At 41.3% G+C, this 17,297-nt stretch overlaps 1 protein-coding gene across 1 annotated transcript in view; it reads left to right on the forward strand.

Annotated features, from left to right (window-relative positions):
* Positions 1-9,505, forward strand: part of LOC144768630 (serine/threonine-protein kinase NLK2-like) — a 329,305-nt gene extending 319,800 nt beyond the window's left edge. The window contains exon 11 of the mRNA XM_078652439.1: positions 7,224-9,505. Within this exon, the coding sequence (XP_078508565.1) occupies positions 7,224-7,272 (49 nt within the window). The 3' untranslated portion in view covers positions 7,273-9,505. The remainder of the gene's footprint in view (positions 1-7,223) is intronic.
* The last annotated feature ends 7,792 nt before the right edge of the window (positions 9,506-17,297 follow it).

A 17,297-nucleotide genomic window follows, 5' to 3' on the forward strand; every position in this document is an offset into this window, starting at 1 on the left:
GGTTAAGGAAGCCGTGGTTTAGGCAGTAGTTGTTTAGACATACAACCATCGCCATCTGGTGTTGGGCTCGGGTGTTTGCACTTTATCATTGTAGACGTTTTGCAGTCACAAGATAGGTGACTCCTCCTTTGGTTAGTAGTGCGCATGGGCATCGACTCTATCTCCAGATTGTTTTTTTTCTGCCATCGGGTTCGTATGAAACTTGCTGCGCTCTGGCTCTGCACCGTATTTTCTAAACTTTTTTCGACGCACAACATATCATCTTTGATGGTATTGTCTCGTTTGCGTGCCTTTGACGCGCTAACTTATATTTCTCAACTCCGGCTGTCGACGCTGGCCGTTGGGCCTATCCACGCCTTTTAAAAAAAATGCCCCCAGTGTGGCACTAAATTTCCACACACTGAACATCACAAGGTGTGCAACCTTTGCCTGTTACCAGAACACGAAGAGAAGGCTTGTCAAGCCTGTGCTTCTTTCCATTCAAAGAAGACCATCTGTGGTCGCCGGGCTCAATGTCACGTCATGGCTCAACAAGCTGCACCGGTGCAGGATGACATCTTCGATGAAGGCCCTGATGTTGCAGAGGATTCCGAGGAACTGGAGATCGTCTCCGAAGAGGATGACTCTGGATCCGATGACATCACGCCAGGGCAACGAGTGAGTACAAAAGCCCCTAATCCTGCCCAACCAGACAAGCAAAAGGCTCTAGTCAAGACTTCGCCTGCAGGCCCTAGTCGAGACCAGAAGAAAGCTTCAGAAGCCCGCCTTCGGGCCCGGCTCTGAAGAAAAAAGAAAAGCCTTCCGGCAGCTCGGGACCAAGCAAGCCGCACATTGCTATCCTTAAACCACCTTCAGTGCCGAAATCAGGGATACACCCCATTCCAGCCAAAAAGGCTTCGGCACCAAAAGACTATAAGGCCTCGGAACCAGACAAGCACCGGAAATCTTAGACTCCGAAGAAAAGTTCTGACTCCTCGCCACCTTCAAAACTCTCGGAGCATAAAACTCAATCTAAGGTTCCAGACACCAAATTAAAGCCACTCTCGTAACCGAAAAAATAGGCACCGAGAGCAGACGACCAGGGTGAACTCTTTAGACCAGATCCTGCCGACCCAAAGCAAAAAACATTAAAGGTGGACCCTAAAACAGGCCATATTATCACTATTTCAGAAAAAAAGGAAGATTGCTACCTCACACACACCTGAGTTGCCTGCTAAGAATAGCGACTTTGCAACATCGCCTATAACACCCTCTTCTCCTATTCTTCCTGCATCTCCTATACACTCTCCTACACAATCTCCTAGATTGTCTCCAAGCTCACCCTTATCACTTCTAGATGAGGATGATTTAGGGCATGGGGACAGACATGGTAATTATCCCTTGGATGACCCTAATGATAACACTACCACTCCACAGGATACCTGGTCTGATTACGACGATCCTGCAGATCCTCCAGCCATCCCTGATCCAGATGCATACCCATCTAAACCATTACCCCCAGACGACAACATAGGTTTTAACCAGCTTAATAATAGGGCTGCTCAATACCATGGCGTTTCACTATATTCTGACCCCATGGAGGAGGATTTTTTAATGGACACTTTTGCTCAGTCCCATAAGATCATACATACATTACCCATGCTTAAAGGGGTAATTAAACACGCACCCGACATATTTAAAGATCCCGTCACGGCCAGGATTCTCAATCCCTGAATTGAGAAAAAATATAGACCTGCCCCTAAAGATCCCATGTACATCAAGGCACAACTCCCATTAGACTCCTTGGTAGTCTCCAATGCTAGAAAACAGGCTAATTCCCAAACGTCTGGCGATGCACCACACCCCCCAGATAAGGAATCTAAACTCACTGATGCAGCAGGAAAACGTGTTGCTTCCCAAGCAGCTAATCATTGGAGGATAGCCAATGCACACGCTCCCCAGATATGACAGGGCTAACGACGATGAGCTAGAAACCCTTATTCAACACTTACCTGACCAATACAAGGCCAAGGCAAATGATCTGGTCGAAGAGGGCAAGTTAATTACAAATGCCTCCATTAAATGTGCCCTTGATGCAGCAGACACTGCAGCTAGATCTGTTAACACCAGTGTCTTACTCCGTAGACATGCATGGTTTCACATTTCCGGATTTAAACTGGAAGTTCAAACAACTATTTTAAATCAATCGTTTGATCAGGAACAACTCTTTGTGCCAGCTGTAGACACAGCTCTAGAAAAAATGAAAAAGGACACTGAGACTGCTAAATCTATGGGAGCATTACAGTTTCAGACTACACGGGGTCCTTTCGTCGCTCCTTCTATAGGGGCGGATCCAAAAATATTACCACAGAGGCTACAACTTCCTCCTTTAAAAACCCTATACAAACATCCCCCAACTGAGGATATTTTAGGGGTGGGTACAGAGGAAATAATAAAGGGAGAGTTCGGGGTAACTACAACCGAACCTCCCCCACTACCAAACAATGACTTCCCTCCGCTTCCTCCAGACCATTCCACGCCGGTCTGAGGAAGACTATCACAGTTCCTGCCTGTCTGGAACTACATCACCACACACAGGTCGGTGAGACAAATTATCCAGTATAGTTACTGCCTGGAACTCACCTCTACCCCTCGACACATACCACCCAGACAACGGCTTATGTCCACAGAACATCCCACCCTTTTAAAGCAGGAAGTTCCATCTCCCCTACAAAAACACGATATAGAACCAGTGCCTCTACATTGTCAAGATGCAGGGGTATATTCCCTATACTTTTCTCATTCCAAACAAAGGCTGTACTCTCAGGCCAATACTAGACCTCAGGCCCTTAAACCTGTACCTAAAATCTGACCACTTCCACATCTGCAACAGGTTCTTCCACTGCTCCAACAAGGCGATTTCCTTGCCACTTTAGGACACCTACTTTCACATACCGATTCACCCTGTTCACAGGAAATATCTACGGTTTGTAGTGGTCGGTCAACACTACCAGTTCAAAGTCCTTCCATTAGGAGTGACAACAGCGCCCACAATATTCACAAAATGCCTCGCAGTGGTAGCAGCCCACTTAAGAAGGCAACATATTCATGTGTTTCCTTACCTGGATGACTGGCTTATAAAAGCCAAGTCAGACATAAATTGTCTACAACAAACGCACAAGACAATCCAGCTGCTGCATGACTTAGGGTTTACAATAAACCTTGCCAAGTCCCATCTTCAACCATCCCACATCCAACCGAATTTAGTAGCAACAATAAATTCTTCCAAAGCATTAGCATTTCCCAATCCTGCCAGGATAGCCACTATGCTAGCTCTCATAACAAAATTTCAACCTCAAAAATCACTACCAGCTCGAGTTTTTATGCAGCTCATAGGGATGTTGCCTCTTGCATTTTAACCCCTTCGACGCTCATGACGAGCTGGGCTCGTCATGCAGTAGCCTCCCAGCACGCTCATGACGAGCCCAGCTCGTCATGAATAATGGGTTTTTAAAAAACTCAGCGCAGGAGCGGACCTCATCGAGCACCGATGTGGTTAATTGTGCCTTACTCAAGACTTCAAATGCGTCCATTACAGGAATGCTTGGCACATCAGTGGAATCAGGCCCAGGGACAACTCACAGATCTGGTGTTGGTGGACAGCCGCACACATTGCTCTCTGCAGTGGTGGAACACAAAATCTTTCCAGAGGGCGGCCTTTCCTGGACCCAGTTCCACAGATAGTGCTAACAGCAGACGCTTCGCTCACCGGCTGGGAAGCTCGTCTCTTAACCCATACCATTAAGAGTATATGGACCCCTCAACAGAAACTCCTCCACATCAATCATCTGGAGTTACTGGCCATATTTCTCGCTCTCAAGTCCTTTCAGGTACACCTCATAGGCAAAGCTGTCCTCATCCGGGCAAACATGACAGCAATTTACTACATACAAAAACAGGGGGGGGGACACACTCCCTACAATTTTCACAGCTAGCTCAAAGCATATGGAGATGGGCCATTCCTCAAAAAATATACCTCTTAGCAGAGCATTTACCAGGGACACAATCAAATAGCAGATCTGCTCAGTCGTCGGCTACAACAGATTCACGAGTGGGAACTTCATCCAAATGTTGTTCATACCTTCTTTCAAATGTGGGGCCATCCAGACATAGATCTGTTTGCCACACATTAAACACAAAATGCCCAAACTTCGCCTCCAGGTATCCACACCCACTGTCCAAGGGCAATACGATATGGATGAACTGGTCAGACAGATTTGCGTATGCTTTTCCACCTCTCGCACTCATTCTGCTACTAGTTTGCATACTGAAACAACAGTTTCTCACAATGATCCTGGTTGCTCCAACTTGGGCCAGCCAACCCTATTTCACAACACTGCTGGAACTCTCAGTAGAACCACACCAAGAGTTCCACCTTTCACCAAAGCTTCTCACGCAGAACCATGGAGACATAAACCATCCAGATCCAGCTCAACTGAACCTAGCGATCTGGTTCCTGAAGTCTTAAAGTTTGGATATCTGAACCTCTCACCAGACTGCATGAATGTTATCAAGGAGGCTAGACGTCCTACTACTAGAGCTTGCTATGCAGCTAAATGGAAATGATTTGTCATTTACTGCAATAACAACGTAATCAACCCATTAGATGCTTACATTCAAAACATTATTTGTTATCTCCTACATCTACGAAGATGTAATCTGGCATACACCTCCATAAGATTACATCTTGCTGCATAGCAGCTTACCTGCAAAACAGGCAACAATTGTCATTGTTTAGGGTTCCTGCCATTAAAGCATTTATGGAAGGTCTTAAAAGGATAATTCCTCCCAGAATTCCGCCCTCTCCAATCTGAACAGTGTCCTTACCAGGCTCATGGGTCCCCCATTTGAACCTTTACACAAATGTGAGTTGCAATTTCTCGCATGGAAAGTAGCTTTTCTTGTGGCCATCACATCTCTCAGGAGAGTGAGTGAACACCAGGCATTAACCATACAAGAACCATTTTTGCAAATCCATCACAACAAAGTGGTTCTTAGGACAACCCCTAAATTCCTACCTAAAGTAGTCTCTCCCTTTCACCTTAACCAGTCAGTTGAGCTCCCAGTCTTTTTTCCTCAACCTGACTCAGTAGCAGAACGGGCTCTTCGTACGCTTGACGTTAAAAGAGCTATTCTTTACTACATTGACAGAACAAAAGGTTTCAGGAAAACTAAACAACTTTTTGTAGCGTTCTCACCACCACATAAAGATGGATTGTTAAAACCATTCAAATCTGTTATCAAAAAGCAAAACATACTATATCAATTCCCCCTAAGGCGCATTCCACACGCAAAATAGGGGCATCTATGGCATTCTTAGGAACTATCCCCATAGATAACTTTTGTAAAGCGGCAACATGGTCTACGCCACACACATTCACTAAACATTACTGTGTAGATGTGCAAGCAAAACAACAAGCTAGCGTGGGCCAGGCTGTACTAAAACACTGTTTCAAAGGCAACACTGCTGTATAGTCTATGCTACAGTATACAATCTACAGCTCATATGCCTCGAACGGAAAATGCTACTTACCAGTATGCATCTGTTCTTGGCATGTAGAGCTGTAGAGTTGTATACCCCCACCTGCCTCCCCGGATACCTGTTATCTGTTGCAGTAATATCTTACTTAGATACATTACACATGGACATATTTCTATTTCTAACTAACTCCATCATCATCCTTTATGGCAAAAACAATCTGGAGATGGAGTTGATGCCTATGCGCACCACTAACCAAAGGAGGATTCACCTATCTCTTGACTACAAAACTTCTACATTAATAAAGTGGAAATATCGGAGCCCAACACCAGATGGCGATCTATGCTACAGTATACAACCCTACAGCTCTACATGCCAAGAACAGATGCATACTGGTAAGTAGCATTTTCCTTTTGTACCATAGACTCTTCTAGATTCACATACGGCCTTCCCTCTTCCCCTGTGAAGGAGTAAAAAGTAGCAATATGAAAAAGGAACAAATAAGACGCATAACATAGTCCCTAAATAAACATAGTACATAAGTCCTGATAGGGGCTAACAGATAGCGAAAGGCTATACATCTCCTCTTACAGTAGTACATAGTACTATATAAGAACTAAACAATAGCAGATGTGCTACATCTGTCCAATTATAACAATGTGACCTGTCTTAACACCGTCACAATGAGCTACCAACATAGCTCATAAACAAACCAATAAATAACGAATTGTAAAAGCTTAACACATAAATTACAATGCTTATTATACTAATCCAAAGGAAATATATACAGCAATGTTGTTAAAAAAAACAAGTATAGCTGGGGAAAAAAGAAAATAAATATTTTATAGATATAAATGTGTGTGTGTGTGTTTGTTTATATCTATATATATGTGTATATATATATATATATATATATATATATATATATATATATATATATATATATATATATATATATATATATATATATTCATCACTATCCTTCACACGAAGGAAAAACGAGGCGCCCAGCCAGTAGTTTCCACAGCTCTTGGTTTTTAATCAAAAGACCATTTCACAGGGTTAAAGCGAGATCTACGCGTTTCGGTGTTACAAACACCGAAACGCCTTTTAAAGGTTACTTGCTGTCCCTGCACTCTCTGTTCAATAAACACATACAAGCAATATTAGATTTATTCAACAATCAAACACAATCTCAAAGCCAAAGGAGGGAAACATAATCTGAGAGCTTGCACGTACACACGGTGGGTTGTAGCGTGACCACAGGCATCGAGTTTTAAACCATCCAACGGAAAAAGAAAAAAAAGCACTTTCAGACTCCAACCACTAGATGGCGGAATATGCACAGTATGTGAATCTTGAAGAGTCTACACTACAAAACTATTATTACAGGTAAGTAGCTAGTTTTGTTACAGATAGTTAACTTTATTACTCTCAGAACGGTATGTGTCTATGGCTTTTGCTTCTTGTATCGAGAGAAACTCCTCAGTGGCCATACTTTTGGAGTAGTGGATTGGGATTATTGAACATCTTTGCAGGGTTTGGTGTTTGAATGTTGAGGTTTTTCTATGCTCTTGCTCTTCTGAATTATGGTATCAAGCCACCTTCCATTTGTTCTGTCTGGAAATGCCCGTCTCACTCGCTTTTCTTTATTTCTTCACGCACTCATTTTACCTTTCTCTCTCTCAATTTCTCGTGATCACAGATCGACTGCCTGGCACTCATCTAAAGTATCCAAGAAAGAGGAAAGGTGAACTTTGGATTTTGAACAGGAAAAACAGAAGCGACTTAAGAAAGTGGACAACTAAATGGCGGACGTTAAAACCAGCGCCTCACCTAATTTACCAGTGGAGCTTGGATGCTGGACCTCCTCTGGCGTCACTGTGGGTGTTTGGAACATTTGACCACTCCCTCTCATGTGTCTTTATGGGAGTTTTGAACATGAAGCACCCCTCGAGTGTCCATTTAGGAGCTCTCTGCATCACAATTTTTTCCTTGTGTGTCAGCAAGATCTTTTAATGCCTCTCTCCCAGTCGCAAACTCAATCTACCTGGTCTGACTGGGGGACCTTCAAACTCTAGCCCTCTTCTCTCTCCTTCCATTAGAGCTCCTGCACATTGCCCCCCTCTACAACGTAATTGAAAGCTCGAAATGTGCCAGCACAGCCTAATCTGACAGAGAGACTCTAAACACTAGAACAGTTTCTATATTGTTTGTGTGGGAGCAATGCATGTTGAATGCTGTTTCTGTGGTGTTACTGTCGGAACTAAGAGTGCCGGAACCGCTAAACCGACCCCACACCCCTTAACCTCACCCTATAATCCGTATGAGTTGTGAGTGTGTGAATCGACCTCATTATTGCCATAGGAGCTCTGAGTGATAGCTCACCCTCCTTTCTACTAGCACAGTGAGTGTTCTGAATGATAGTGTCAAGTGGTCTGCGTGGCAGATGCTCCTTTGATCTTTGTAAGAGCATTGCATGGAGAACACCCCCACATTGTCCCTATTATCTGGGTAGGGATACTGAATGCTAGACACCCCCTTACTTGTTACAAAAAGATCTATGTGTTCTGATTCAAATCCCTTCCACCTCACCTGTGTTGCTCCAAGAGATCATTCCCTGAACTCCAGTCACATGTGCTGTTAAATCTCTAAGCCCTGACCGCTGTTGGTTTAGTGACACAGTGGGAGGTGTGAATGCTGGATGGCACCACCGTGAGGAGCATTGAACCTTGGATTCCATCTTCGATGTGGCACTGTGGGAGCTATGGATCCTGGTTAGCCATCTCACTGCTATTGGGTGGCTGAATGAGACTTGCTTGCGTGACCATAAAAGTTTCACCATTGCCTTTTGCTCCTGGTTTGTCCTGTGCACTGGACTCTTACTTTTTTCTCACTCTCTGTCAACAAAGCTGCACAATTTCAACTTCACATCAACCCTCCTGCTCATGCTGGACTTTTGTCTTACTACATGTTAGTGACGAACCAGCAGTGGTACAAGTATGGGTGCCCTTTGTAGGTTTGTCTCGAAGTCTGATGTAACAAACGTCCTCCAAGTTTTGGCTCCATGTTGAAGGATGTATGAGTGACACTATTTATGGTGCAAGAGTCCTCTCACATTGGTTTGAAGTAAATATCCATTGGGGTAACGCTTCTTACAGTGTAACTGAAGTCACCTTACACTGGTTACATATTAAAGGCACTGTGAGCTGTTACCCTTGATTTAACAGAGGTCATTACACGACAGTCGTAACTTGGGTACACGCAACAACTTTTCAGTACGATATAATAAATCTTTTGTCATGGTGGTTAGAAGTAAAAATTTGCAGAGAGCAATATGTTTAATTATACAAGACTCACTCTGATCAGAAGTTCGAGGAAGAGACTGATGTCCCCTATCATAGTGGCTGTTTTATTTTGGTAAAATTTAAGTGATCAGGCAATACTGTTTTGGGTGTACTATTCGTCCTGTCAAATGATGATTATACCTTATGTGAATTGGGTAGCAACGCTTCCTCTTTAGGAATGGTCTTTCCCACATCATAAGTTGGTACAGTGAACATTGTCCCTTTTAATAAGAGCTGCTAGCTTGTACTCCATGCTGCTTAGTCTGTAATGAGAAATGTCTTTTGTGGTATAGGTGTTCTCTTTTTCACTAGGTATAGTGTAAGAGGTTGACCAAGAAGTCTCTGCTTTAACATGTTAATTCACACTGATTATCAGTTCATATGTTGTTAACGTTGTCTCTGGTCTTGTAGGAGATATCATCTTACGCTGGTTATAAATTGCTAGGCCCAGTAAAGCAATTCAGACCTGTAAGACCTACTTGAGCGTTATGCTAAGTGGTTTCTCTGCTGATATTGTAAAAGCTTATGGATGCCGTAAGCGATGCCTCTTTCTCAGTTGCAACCTATTACTCTTGTACTCACCTGACCAGGCATTAGGTCTTAACACTGCAAGTAAATTATTGTTCTCCCTATCAACAAATCTTCAGCTCATTGGCGCCTGAAATTTGTTTAGGTAGTAATCATCCTTAGTTTCTAATAATTCAGCACGATAATTCAATGGAATTAGGCTGTTCTATTCCAAGCTGTCATCTAGTTGTCCTCTTGGACTAATTTCCCTTGGGCATAAACCCATTTTTTACTTGTCTCCATTGAACTATTCGCAGTATCTTGTCAGATTTGTTTGCAATGCCGGATATGTCAACAAGCAGCGTGCGGGGACGTCAATGGCAATACACAACTTGTTACTAAACCAGATGGTTGTTTTATTCACTGCATTGCCCTTAAAATACTTGGCAATAAACTGTAATGTTCCTTTGTCCCCTATGCCAAATGCTTGGGATAGCAATTACAGTTCTCACTGTCACTAACTTAACTCACTAGCAAGCACATTTCTCCCTTTTTTCAGTCGTACATGCTCCACAAGAGGTACGCAATCATGTGGCACTGTTGTGTACAAGGCATCTAAAGGTACAAGAAACTATTCTGGCACCTGCATTAAATCAATCATTAATGATTCCGTTTTCAAAAGAATCCGTATATTCAAAGTGCCAAACAAGTTGTAGACCAAAGTAGCTCAGATAGGATGTGCAGTACACAAGAAAATGGTTAGATTCTAGTATGTTAATTTTAAAGATTTGTTTTCCTGGCTTACTGTTTAGTGAGTATCTAAAACTTTGACATATTATTCAACACAAGGCTACTTCCTGTTGCTCATTTATTGCAGTCCCAATCATTTGCCACTATTTTACATAGCCAGTTAGGAGGAGCGATCTTTTTGAAAATGAAATAAATTTGAATTCAGCATGTTAGTCTCTTTTAGAGCCAAATAAAGAAAATGGTTTCTGGTTTTGGCCACGGTCGAAAAAAAGCTAAATTGACTGATTGAAGCATGTTAAATCAGATCTGTAACCCGACTGCATATCATTTGGATACCTTTCTGGTGTAGACGACTAGCATGATGTTTGACAGGACGATGCTCTGTCATGGTTTGGAACAAGCTTGGAAAGCATATGAGGCAGCGAAAATAGCTAGATTTATTAGGAACGTTGTTTCTTAGAAAGCCTATGAATCTTTGGTGAGAAATAGCAAAAGTTGTTGCGACTCTTGCCTTATCCATTGAGTCTTTTTGCAGCCTTACTTAGCTTAATTTATTTTTAGCAGCCACAAGTCAAACTGTGTCAGCTCGATTGGGCAAAGTATGATTGCTATTTTCATGAAGCCGAAAAATACCTGCTTTGGGCTGATTTCAATTCTAGCATATACAGATATTCTTTCAGTTGAGTGCTTTAGATTGATATCCCCATTTTAAATGGGCTTTGGAAAATGCAAATATCTTACTGATGAACCATGCTAGGGCTTCTCACGGCTGCAGGTGAAATGCACAAGCAATTTCCTTAGTGTTTTACAGTGTATATTGGTTAAGTGGAAATCTTAAGCCATACAGCTTTACCTCGGAAAACATTTTGACTCCACAATCTTAGCCATGCATTCTGCTGATTTGGGTGTACTGATGAAAAGAATTCAGTTGTTGGCCTCAACTGTTTTCAGACACAAGGACTGTTACGCTTTTAGTTCATGTGTTAGGCAGATGTGGAATTTACAGTTACCGATACTAGTTAACACCTACATATGCACAATTCCTCTTTACTTAGGTTAGACACAGCTGATATTTACTATTGTCTAAAGTATTGCCAAACTACCACACCCAGGTGAAGTATCCTGGTAGTTGTGCCCAGTTAAGAACTGTGCCTAAGTTAGAAAGGTCTGGTGCTTATTTATTGGTCTGGTGCTTATTTATTTAAATTCGCTGAGACTGTGTACTCTCAAGCAATGGATGTATGAGAAGGGAGACCTTCGCTTAGACAATTGGCTGCTTATTCATAACAGGCAAGGCTGTGAAACTAGTCTTCACTTATCTTTTATTGTTTTTTCACCGTTTTCTTTTAGTAACGCAAATGTGAGTATTGTGACTGTGCTATCTGCATGCACAACATCGCAAGGATGATTCTGATGTTCAATTCATTGAACTGGACCATCAATTCAACTCCGCCACCACGGCCTGCTGCTTTGGTTCTAAGCCACAGAAGTGATAATCCGTGCTCTAAAAACTACATTTGATGAAACCGCAGAATGAAAATAGTTCAAAAATATTTAAAATCCACTTACAGACAGTTAATGACAAACTACATTTTTTTCAGACTAGTGCTAAGGGTAACATATACACCAAATGTTTGTAAAATTAACATATGTTGAGCATTTAATACAATTTAGATCTAGCACATAACAGCCAGTGCTATGTCCCAAAACATACGTTGTTATTGCTTCTCCGGACAGATACTTAAATTTGCATGAATGAGTAGTTAGACATTTTCTTCCCCTTAGTGCGGACTCCCCTGGAAAAGAACTGATGGATACAGATGGAAAGAAAACATACGCAAGTGCGACATCCCAATTAAATTATTAATTTGCTTATTCTATCCTGCGAGGTAACTAAGTATGAAGTCAAACACCCTGTATGACAAAACATCTCGCGGCTACAGTAGCTGATGGTCGTTTTGGATTCTAAAATAGGGTATGCAGCAGATAAGGCAAGTCTTCCAGACAGAAAATGCATTAGTGGAGCTTTGTCTATGCGTGGAATAGATCTGTTAAACTAGCCTTGGCCGGTCCTGTGGGTTCAGAATCCCATTAGAGTTGCAATCATCCTTCCAAATTTCCAGATTCATGAAATGATTGCCATCAAGTTGAGTAATAATACAAGATGCAGTGAAGTTTTTGTTGTTGTGAAGCACATAATCTTCTTGATCATTTGAAATTTTCCCTACCTCATACGTCTTTTGAAAAGCTATTGTTGCTTAGGGTATGTAAGTGCAGAGTTGAAGGTTCAGAAGGTAGTCTCTTTTTTCTTCAAGCCTGAGATCTGAAGAGAGATGTAGTAATGCTTTGTTGTAGAAAGGGATGTATTTTTTCATAGGAATTGCACGAGGCTGGGCATCTGATTACTTAGACCATAAGATCAAGAAGGCATTGTGCAAATTCCAGTGAAGTCAGTATAAAAATAGCTGTCTGTGAGAGATTGTGTGTGATTCCAGTCCTGCCTGTAAGCACTGAGTAAATGCCTAGAACAAATGTGCAATGGCTATACTGCTTATAGTTCAGGTTGATGCTGCTTTATGTGCATTGAAAAGATGCCTTCCTGAAGGAGGTTGTTGCAAACCTGGGCATTTGCTGAGGAATGCGTTGCATGGAGAATCATGGTTAAATCGTACTGTAGAGTGTGGCTCTAGTACCCTGGCTGCCGGGTACAGTGTATACATGGTGTGATGTGTGCCTATATTAGGAATGGGTCTCTGATAGAAGAAATAGGCACATTTAGATTGTTCCATCCTGTAGCCCCAGATAAGAGGTACCTGTTTGTCAAGCTTGAAACCTGTTGCTGATTTCTATGATCATCCTGGGTATTGCTGAGCTACCACCAAAGATTTCTTTACTGAGGTCTGCTTCCTTATTGAGAAGCCTGGTTGAGACAGTCTGTAGGGCCTCTCCCAAAACATGCTGTTTTTTGACCCCACAATCATTTGGAGGTCCAATATCCTACATTATCTCCAAGCTCTGACCCTATGTGCAAGTACTTCAATAATAAGTTTGTCGACATTAAGGGACTTGAATGGAACTGAGCACAAGATTACATGTTTGGCGAGATACAGAAGAGGGAGGGTGTGGGAACTGCTCACTCAGCACATTATCATTTCCCTTTCTGAAAAGCATATTAGGTTGTGTGAAGAGCGCCTTTTAATACAAATTACTGAAGGGCACCTTGCTTCTGCGCAATTCATTTTGTGCTCTGAAAAGCCTGGTTTATATATATATATGAATAGCAAGTGTTATTTTTGGGAAACTGCACGTAGTAGGAACTGAGTAAGCTACATTTGTAGATTTAGCTTTGCTCTCTCTGGGATTGCATTTATATCGTTCAATTTCCTTTGGGAACATCTCTATCCAAAGTTGAACTAGTCCCATCGACTGTGGATACATGAAATTATGCTGAGAAACAGGAATTTTTCTAAACATTTGTCTAAATTACCATGTCATTCGTAGTAATTTCCTTATTTGAAGCCCAAGGGTGTGCTTTGGACAGGCATTCACATGCCTTTTGTTATTCTGAGCCAACATTGCATATCTCACACCTGTTGACACTGCTAACAGGGACTTGGATCTGTATATTCAGTCATCTCCTCGCAGTTTTTAGATGGTTTCTCCGAGAATGGAGAGTGAGCTGCATACTCTTGCTCAGGAAGAGGCATACGTCATTACAGTGAAGATGTATCACTTATATAGTTTACTATAGGAACTGTGCACTATAAAAAATGTATACTTTGCTAGCTAGAGTAAATATTCAGCAGTCATAGAAAAGGGAGTACCTATATTAGGCAGTGTATATTGTTGGTAATAAAGTATCCATTACAAAGGAGTTCCTTCTGAACATGTTAATGTCTAGACCGTGGACCTTACACTGCACCTTATTAGTAGAGTGAAGTGTGCATTTCATACACTTAAACAAACTTCATTCGTAGGATGCTTCAATTTGTGTTCTAGAACGAGACATCGCTCACCATGTATATTGTTCTTTAGTATCAATTTTCATTGCTATTTAAATATGACAAGAGTATCACATCACAATGAGTTGCAAGTAGAAACATAAGAAAAACCACTGCGACCCCTCCCTCCCGCAACTGCTCCACTTGAACACATAAAAATGATACATATAGCACAAAGAACCCGTCTCAAAGCAAAATTTTTGCATCATATGTATGAAGTTATAACCAAATTGGGTTTATGGGTATTACATTATTTGATAATTCACTCCTAGCCTTTTGCCCACAACTAGCAAGAGATATTATACCTTTTGCTTGATACAGGCACACTATGAACTAAGCCAGCTTTGATGTTGGACTTTGTAGGAGGCACAGTGAAATTAGAAGGGGCGGTTTGAAGAAAGCAAATCTTATTGAGACTTAGGAAAGGTTTTGCACCATAAGAAGCATTGCTTCCATTATTTAACAGCCACATTTTGAACCGTTGATCTTAAGCTCCAGTTAATGTTAAAAACTACTATTGTGGGGCTGTTTTGTATAAAGGAACCACTGCCCTTGTCTGCACTCCGGCGCACCAGAGTGGATTAGTGTACCCTTTTGTAGTTAGTGCTCTGCCTGTAGTGCAGCCACAAATGTCTGCTCTGGGGCCGTATATTAGTGAAAAGTGGACTGGCTATTGTAAGCTGACGGTCTGTCTTTCATTGTGCTGGTGGCCACGGTTTACTTTGGAAAGGGGGTCAGAGATCCCTCTGCTGGCAGTTGCAGTGACTAATTGTACCCATCATCAAGGGGATGCCTGAGGGTGTCCCTGGTCCTCTAGTCACACCTGAGGCCACACTGGCTGTGTGCCATTTAAAAGCAGCTTTGCCTCTGTATCAACATATATGATACTTCACAGATGTAAAGTTTGCACTTATTTACATGGGGCTACTGTCCCTTATGATCGAGATGTGCTGCATGTCCATTAGACAATGTCTAGATTGTGAAAGGGACTGCATAAGGGTTTGCTGCCAGATCTGTAATATTATAGTACCTCAATCACAGAAAAAGGGCGTCAATGCCCATTGTGCTTCCAGGCACTTTGCGCATTACAGCTATTTGTTTTTAGTGAATTTGTGCACAGACAAGAGGAATACTGAACAGATATTTTAGCAAGCCCATTTTTAGGTCGCTAGGTTTTTCAGAGATGTTCAACAAGAACCCCCTTAGAACAAAATCTGTCTTGGGGATAGTCTCGCAGCTTTCTGCAGCATAAATAGACTGCTTACCTTTCCTGTGCTGAGCACTTATTTGAATTGAGGCTTCTTTCTTGTACCTATCTTTTCCAGGATGCAGGTATTTGGATTCTTAGGATGCATGCCTAGCTTTGACATTTGGGATATTTCTCTGTAAAGTTACTCATTCGTACTAAACATGAGGAAAATCAGCCTGTTCTTTAGTCCTTAATTGGCATATCTTGAGGTACTTTGAACACTCCTCTGATAGTTTATTGTACACTTAGCTCTAATATTTCTAATTTATGGCAAGTCTGATGTGTTTGTTCTAGCTGGTTGTTAATAAGAGTGAGCTTATGATACATAAAGCAGCTTACCCATAAATATAACTTTACCTTTTTAATCGGGGCGTAAATCCTGCAAAGTCCTCATACATATAGACAGTCTAGAGGGATTCCTGTGTAAAACCCTTGACAGATTGTTGCATATGTTTGCAGTAACCCTTTTGATTTATAGAAACCTGCAGAAACCCTTGCTTAAGTGTGGAACTTCTTAAAAGTAGTTTTAGAAATCCCCAAAATAAATTCTAAATTTCACTTTTATAATTGACGATTAGTAAACTCATAACCATGTGAATTAAAATCCTGCCTTCTTCTTGAGATGGTATTGTTAGTCGTGTAAAATGTTTAAATCACCCCATTTAGATGAGAAGCCTTGTATAAAGTGCAACTATTGGGCAAAGATTTGAATAAGGTCTCTCCTCGAACTTCTTTCCTGATCACTGATAATTATTCACAGCAGAAATAAAACTTGTTTTCGAAGTGGAATGCCCCTTCTGTGGAGCTTCATACGACTGTTGTTGGGTAATTCGTGCTCTATATTCTTTCTAATCATTGTAAACATTCACACTTTTTTTCAATTTTGTAAACTATTAGCCAGTATAAATTATTTTATGTCTACACTGGATTGACCAGTCTGCAATTTGTATTGCATTTTTGAGGTGAAGCTCAGCAAAAGTATTACTTTTAAAAAATATTATATAGATATTACCTTTCGCACCCATTCATGGCAATCGATTGAGCACATTTCACTTCCTTGTTCTGAAGGTGAATGAATATTCACCAGCATATTCAATGTGTTCCTGCTGAATTTGTTCAGGCTCACCAGCACAATGTGCGTCCCTTTGGAAGTAATGAACAACCTATTTTGTCATTTTAAAATGAAGGTATGGCGTACGCCCTTTGTGTGCCCTCTAAGCTGGTGGAATGGCTTGTTCATTTTGTCCCTCTGTTGTGAATGAAGGACAAGTAGTTCATTCTTTGTTGCTCTAAATGAAGGAATGCAAGTTAGCCAGATCATCACCTTTCAAAGGTGAATATATGATATAGAACACATTCATTGTAGCTTATTGAAAGTTAACAGCATATTTGTCACTTTAAGTTGAGCAGACATCAGTGGACATGTCTAACAAAGGTGGTTTAAGAACAGCTGATTGTATTAATAAGATGAATTCTTAAAATCTGCTTCCAGAACATTTAAACTGGTTAACGCCTGTTTAACTATATCTCCACAGTTTTGATTTAATACTAATGGAAATGCCGAATATGTGAAGGTATTCTCTTGCATCTCTGAAAGGGCAAACAGCAGCAAAAGAAATGAACTACATTGCTGGTACTGTGAAAGATATTGACAAGGGTGCTGTAACTGTTTTTATACATTAGCATATTTTTAATGACCTTGACCTCACAACACTTAAAAATAAGTGACAAGCTCCAATAGTGACATATTTAAGTGTTTGCAATCATGGAAGCGCATGTTTGTCTAATTATGTAACCAAATATAACTATTTGGGATGTATTGCAAAACTGTAGGTAGCACAGTTGAGGCCACAGTCAAATGTGATAAAGTACCCTAAAGAAAATGAGTAAGGCACTCAGGGAAGAGATCTAGTCTGACACTGTTT

This window comes from Lissotriton helveticus, chromosome 7 (assembly GCF_964261635.1).
Source record: "Lissotriton helveticus chromosome 7, aLisHel1.1, whole genome shotgun sequence".
Classification (NCBI taxonomy): domain Eukaryota; kingdom Metazoa; phylum Chordata; class Amphibia; order Caudata; family Salamandridae; genus Lissotriton; species Lissotriton helveticus.